At 40.4% G+C, this 7,201-nt stretch overlaps 1 protein-coding gene across 2 annotated transcripts in view; it reads left to right on the top strand.

The window, feature by feature from the left end:
• Nucleotides 1-1,213: 1,213 nt before the first annotated feature.
• The window catches only part of WNK3 (WNK lysine deficient protein kinase 3), a 266,224-nt gene continuing 260,236 nt past the window's right edge, over nt 1,214-7,201 (top strand). For both annotated transcript variants that reach the window (XM_006875256.1, XM_006875255.1), the window contains exon 1: nt 1,214-1,750. In XM_006875256.1, coding sequence (XP_006875318.1) covers nt 1,214-1,750 — 537 coding nt within the window. The remainder of the gene's footprint in view (nt 1,751-7,201) is intronic.

Genomic DNA, 7,201 nt, shown 5'->3' with positions numbered 1-7,201 from the left:
GTTTGTTCTTGTAATAACAGTCCATCTGCCTCTATTGTTTTGTATTTTTCCTGTAGGTCTTTCTTTCAAGAAGTATCTTCTGTTCTTCTAAATGCTCCAGGCTGGTGTGCTCATCCTTTCAAGTGGGAGTTTCCCATCTCTGGAGATCTGGATGTGGTTCAGGCTTCTATCTATGGTCTTATGTATTGCAAAGGCTTCGCAGGAAGCCTCCTTCCCTGGGCACTTTTAGCCCCATTTTAGGTATTCCAATCAGTTATCGGCAGAAGATGGACTTACAAGCTTTCTATGGTGATGTTTCTGACTATTCCTTTCTCTCCCCCTCCAGTGTCTATTTTATATTATAATGCAAGGGAAACCAAGATTCAAAAGACTGCCGAGCATCTTAACATTATCCCCCTCTTCCCCCATTCCAACCATGAGCCAATCTCTGTATCCCAGAGCCCTGTAGTTCCAAGGTTGTGCATACATCGTTCTTTATCTCTGTCCACTTAGCCCATTCAAACATGCCTACTTGTTCTCTCATCTGCTTTGTTCTTCCATTTCCCTCTCCCTCCTTGTATATTGCCCCCCTCCCTAGCACCCAAACTTTCCTGTGTCTAATCCCTACCCTGTGCTCCACCTTCCCCTCCGTCCCCTCACCCACCACCAACTTCCCAGCAATCAACAGTGAATTCCCCTTACCCCCCTTTAGTATGGTTTCTTTTAGTATATAAATCTTTGACAGTAGTTTTTTTCTGTTAAAAATCTGGACAAGATCATTAGCTAGTATTTTATTAAAGACTTCTATGTGTCAACTCTAAAATTTTTGACAAAATCAGTGTTACAATACTTGTTTTGAATTAGGTTTCTAACCAACATTTATGCAATTAAGGTTTGTAGAACTATATGCCAAGTAGCCTGCTAGGCAGTAGGAGCTATAGTGATAAACAAGATAAGAAACATTCCCTAGAGTCTGCTGGTTGCTAAGATTGGACAGAATAAAGATTAAACTTCTTATTAAGAAAAAAAGGATTAAAAATCAGGTGACTTGTTTTCTTTTTAATGATTTCCTTTGTGGGGTGTTTTTAAAATATCAATTTTTTCCCTTCAGGTTGCTATGGAAATCTGTGAACACATAAAAGGAAGTTCGTTCTGGTAATACTGATGCCTTAAATGAAACTGGACCGAAGAGTGCAACAGGAAAAATATCTAGTGCCAATAAATATTAATTGCAATGGCCACTGATTCAGGGGAGCTAGCTGGCACAGAAGATTCTGAGAAACCTGATAGAGTTTCATTGGAAAACATAGTTCCTCAGGATGCTGCAGCTTTGACAGTGGAAGCTAGAATAAAGGAAAAAAATACTACTTTCTCTGCTTCTGGGGAAACTGTAGAAAGGAAGAGATTTTTCCGAAAGAGTATTGAGATGACTGAGGATGACAAAGTTACTGAATCTCCCCTCAAAGATGAGAGAATAAAGACTGCACCAAATATCCCAAGAGTAGATAAACTTCCAACAAATGTGTTAAAAGGTGGACAAGAAGTTAAATATGGACAGTGTTCAAAGACAATTTCAGAATCCTCAAAAGAGTGTGCCAAGGAGAAGAATGAAAAAGAGATGGAAGAAGAAGCAGAAATGAAGGCTGTAGCTACCTCTCCTAGTGGCAGATTTTTGAAATTTGATATTGAATTGGGAAGAGGAGCATTTAAAACAGTATATAAAGGACTGGACACAGAAACATGGGTTGAGGTTGCTTGGTGTGAGCTGCAGGTGGGTATATAACATTTTGATTAATTTTTGTTTTAGCTGGCCTGGTCTTCTGAGTGATCCAGGATTAAGATGTGTTCTGGATTAAAAGGAAGGGCAGTTGTCCTCCGTACTCATTGAAATTATATTCCTCTCCTAGACCTTCTTAGGAGTTGACTCTAACCCTTGCTTTCTTCTGTTATTTTCTCCTGTTTTAATGGGGACATAGCCTGGTGTGACGCTGTGGGTTAATGTGCCAGACTGTAAAGCTGTTTGAACTACAAGGTTGGTGGTTCAAGCTCACCAGTCGCTTTTTGAAAACCCTATACAGGGTCGCTGTGGGTCAGAACTGACTCTAGAGCACTTAACACCAACAACAGTCTATCATGACTTTCTTTTGGAAAATGCTATTAATTTATTAACTGTAGAAAATTTCCCAAACTCTTAACTTCTTTTTTGAAAATCTTTTATCAAATGTATGCGTTATGGGTTTATTGTTTTACTAACACTTGAGAACATGAAATATTAGGTATATATTCATTGTGATGAGTCCTGGTGTGGCGCTGTGGGCTAATGCATCAGACTGCAAATTCGTTTGAACTTCAAGGTCGGTGGTTCAAGCTCACCAGCTGCTCCTTAGAAACCTTATACAGGGTCTCTACGGGTCGGAATTGACTCAATGGCATTTAACAAGAACAACAACTTCATTGTGATATGTATTTCTTTACTCCTAAAAAAAATTGGGCTCATGTAGTTTTTCATAGTAGCCTAGATTATCTTTTTATTCTTGGAATTCTTTGAAGTTTTAATTTTTTGATTCTGTAGAATAAATAATGACCAGACTCTACTGATGTTATTGAACTGGAGTATATTTATTATCTGCTGTATAATACTATACTGTATATACAACTATGCTGTATAATACAACTCGATAGTACTGTCGAGTTGGTTCCATCTCATAGCGACCCTGTATTGGGTGTCCAATGAGCAGCTGGTGGGTTTGAGCCACCAACCTTGCAGTTGGCAGTCCAGTGCTCATCCTGCAGTGCCACACCATGACTCTCAGTGTTTGTATAGTACTTTTATTTTTTTTAAATTGTGAATTGAGTTAAAGTTTACAGGGCAGATCATCACTTTTACATTCAGCAAATCATATTCTTTGTTGCATTACAATGATTTTAATCCCCTCCATACACCACTAGTTAACAGTATTTTTCTCTATTCATTTTAGCTCTTTCTTTTTTTTTCTTTTTCTTTAAACACTCAGCCACATATAATAATTTAAACCACATTCTGCAAGCCTGCCTCCTGGTCACCAACTCTCAGTCCCTGTCTTTACATGAATCTAGAGCGTAGTGGTTACGAATCGGGCTGCAAACCTTAAGGTCAGCGGTTCGAAACTACCAGCCGCTCCGCGGGAGAAAGATGAGGCTTTCTACTCCCGTAAAGATTTACACCCTCGGAAACCCTGTACAGGGTCGCTATGGGTCGGAACCGACTCGACGGCACTTAACAACAACAACAACAAGCATCCTCAGCTGCTCCCTCTCTTCATGTCCCCATCTCTGCCTCCATCTCTGATGTCACTGCTTCTCTGGGTACTGCATTCCGCTTGTGCTCTTCTCCCTTGATGGTCCTAGGGTCCTCTGTTTGTGGACTGTAAGGTTAACTACTCCCCCATTTTTGTTATAAAACTTCTACCTTTACAATTGTGATTATCACAATTAGTCACAATAATAATTACTCATTATTGAATCATAAGATTCTTATCCCCATCCATTTTTACTAGACCCATCTGGTGGTGGTGTGCAGTGGAGTCAGTTCTGACTCATAGTGACCCTGCACAGGGTTTCTGAGGCTGTAAATCTTTATGGGAACAGAAAGCCTCATCTTTCTCCCACGGTATATTGTACTTTTAAATAGCCATGGGCTAAGTGGGGGTAGAACATCATAGAAATACAATAAAAATAATGTCAGAAAGTCAAGAAAATGTTTTCCTGCTAAAAGAAACATTCTTTGCTGATTACCAGGGGTGTGAGGGAGGGGAAATTAATTCATTGGCTGGAGGGTAAACACATATTAACTTAGATAATGGAGAAGGCAATATACAATAAGAGGAAGGTTGGCAGGAGAAAACACAGGTGGGCAGTGCAAGAGTTAATGGGAATAGAGATAAGTACTGTCATATACACAATACTGCAACAACAGTGATCTACAAGGAATCCAGGTGTGGCACTGTGGGATAGAGCACCAGACCACACGCACTGTCAGTTTGAACTACAAGATGGGCTCCTTAGAAACCCTATACAGGGTCCCTATGAGTCAGAGTTGACTCAAAGGCACTTAAAAATAACCACCCTGCCCCCTTTCTCTCACCCTGCACTTGTCAGGGATCTCATTAGAAGATCTTGAAGAGAATGGGAGAAAATATAGAATATAACTCAAAGTAGATACATGAACAGATACACAGGCTAACAAGTTTGAGAGGGAGATTGGGAGTATATCCACAAATCTTTAACGTTTGACAGTAGATATTTATAAGTGGGAGTCCTTGTGTGGTGCTGCAGTATAACGCACTGAACCGCACGGTCAACTTGAACTGCAGGGTCTGCAGTTCAAACCTACCAGCCACTCATTGGTAACTCTGTACAGGGTCACTATGGGTTGGAACTGAGTCAATGGCACTTAACAACATTTATATATGGGTATTTACCTTTGCTGCAAACATAACCATGAATATGGCAGAGCACACTGTTTTTGTTAAGTACTATTGAGTTATTTCCAACTCATAGCAACCCTTGTAGAAGGTTGCTGAGAAACAGTTGGTGTGTTTGAACCACCGACCTTGTCGATAGAAGTACAAATGCTGATCCTACAGCACTACTCCAGGAGTATACAGGGGGCAAAATTATTTAAACCTATTAGATATTACCAAACACCTTGAGGGGATAAGTTGCTGGGCTTTGGAGTCTCAGGACCATAGTTTCAGAGGACACCATGGTGAATTGGTATAACATAGTCCACAAAGACAGTGTTCTCCTTCCTGAATAGTAACTAGGTTCTTAAAAGGTCATGAGTGGTCAACTAAGGTCCAACTATTGGTTTCTCCTTATTGGAGGAAAGAATAGTAATGAAAATTGAAGACTTAGAATCAGTTAGTCCAGTGAACTAATGGACCTGTTGGACATCAGTCTCCCTGACTCTGAGACCAGAAAAACTAGATGATGCCTGGCTACCATTGTCAACTCTTCTGGAAGGGATTGTAAAGTTCTCAGGGTGGAATGCCCTGGACTTGATACCTGCTGCAGTGTCTGGAAGAGACAGTCCTAGTAAGCCCTGTCTCCTGTAGAAGTGAGATAAAGAACAGCAGATCAAAATATTCAGCAAAGCACTAAGTTTATTTTACCATAGAATGTTCCCAGAATAGTGGGGACAGGTCTACCTCTTGAGTGAGGATAGACCCTATAGAGTTGGGTTTCAGCATTAAGTAGAGTTTTCTCTTCTTGGTCTCAGATGCCCTCCCCCTGGGTCAGGTCTGATGCTTCTCCTTCATTAAGTCTTAATAAGGGGGAGGAAAATTAATTTGATTTTTAGTAAAGGGATGTGGGCTTCTCAGAAATGGGTTCTACCCCTTTCTGTTTCCTTGGTGAATTGGCTATTAAGGTTCTTTCCCTTTGTGATTGATTATTTTTATCATACTTGTGGTGTTATTTTCTCTAGCATGGTCCCAGGTCCTACTTCTTTCCCCCTTATTCAGCTTCCCATTTCTTACCTTGCCCTCGTCCTTTCTCCCTGCACTTGTCAGGGGTCTCATTAGAAAGTCCTGAATAGAATGGGAGAAAATATGGTCAGAAAGAGATTGGTGGACCCTGACTATCTATAGCCCATGGACACCCTTCTGGTCTAGAACTGAATTCACCTTTGTGGCTGAATTTCCAGCCAAATGGTAAATAGGAACTCTGGTAGCATAGTGGATACGAATCGGACTGCGAACCACAAACGTCAGCAGTTCGAAACTACCAGCTGCTCCACGGGAGAAAGATGAGGCTTTCTGCTCCTGTAAAGATGTACAACCTTGGAAACCCTGTTTAGGGTCTCTATGAGTTGGAACCGACTCAACAGCACTTAACAACAACAACAACAACAAGCTATTTGTACCATGGAATGGTCAACATTCACGATACAAGGGTATTATTTACCTAAAAATAAAATTCAAAAGGGGAACATAAAACTGATGATCTGCTCTGTAGCTCTTCACTCAATTCATAATATATATATATTTTTTAAAGTATGAGGAAATCCTTTGTGACCTCCATCACAAAGGATGGGAAATGGTCAGTGTTCACATGAGATGCTTAAAATTAAGGTCAAATAAACCTAATAACTAAGTGTACAGGTAGTTGAATAAAGTTGAATAAAGCTAATGGCTAAGTGTGCAGTGGTAGTCGTGGTTTTTAAAGAACTAGAAGGAGCTTTAGAGAGGAGGGAAAAACTGGGTACATTATTTGATGAATCTGATTCTAGACCTTAGATAGTATTGTTATGAGTACCACTAGCTGCCCCTTCTGGATTACTTATTGCATGTATTAGTCATGTGTGATTAAGCACTGGACTGCACGGTCAGTTTGAACAGCAGGGTCGGTGGTTCAAACTCACCAGCTGCTCCTTGGAAACCCTATACAGTCACTATGAGTCGAAACTGACTCGAGGGCACTTAACAACTACAAGTACTTATTATAAATTGCTTTAATCCTCGCCGTGGCCCTGTGAAAATTAGGTACTCTTATTAATCACCATCCTATTAATGGGAAAACTTGTGTAAAGCGACTTGCTGAAGGTTACAGAGCTGTTAAATGGCAGAAGCTTAGAATCAAATCCAGGCTTTTTGCCACCAAAGTCTGTGCTTTTGATCACCGATTGATATGGCTTCCTCAGCAGTGGAAATAGATACTTTTTTTTAAAAGTTTTTTATTGTGGATTGAGTGAAAGTTTACAGGGCATATCATCAGTTTTACATTCAGCAAATCATTTACCTTGTTTCATTACATTGATTGTAATCCCCTCCATGTACCATTAGTTAACGGTATTTCTTTCTATCCACTTTAGCTTTTTAAAAAACATAGAAACAAAAAAACCCACTCAGGATATATAATAATTTACATCTCCAAAGGGCACATTCTGCAAACATGCTCTTGGCCACCAGCTCTTAGTCATTCTCTTCTTAGGCCTTGAATCTAGAGTCCTTAGCTGCTCCCCCTCTCCATGCCCCCATCTCTGCCTCCACTCTGGTGCTGCTGCTTCTCTGGATAAAGTCCCACATTCTGCCAGTAATCTACCTGACCTTCCCATCACCTGGATCTCTGTTCCTCTGTGTTTACCTTCTTTCACATTGTAGTTGTTTTGATCATCGACTGACCTCCCAGATCCTCTGTTCTTATAATTTTATTCTGTTCTTGACTCTTCCATTTGTCGACT

The sequence above is a fragment of the Chrysochloris asiatica genome, unplaced genomic scaffold (assembly GCF_000296735.1).
Source record: "Chrysochloris asiatica unplaced genomic scaffold, ChrAsi1.0 scaffold00315, whole genome shotgun sequence".
Lineage (NCBI taxonomy): Eukaryota > Metazoa > Chordata > Mammalia > Afrosoricida > Chrysochloridae > Chrysochloris > Chrysochloris asiatica.
Note: the sequence above shows the minus strand (reverse complement) of the source record. Positions and strands in the feature narration are given on the sequence as shown.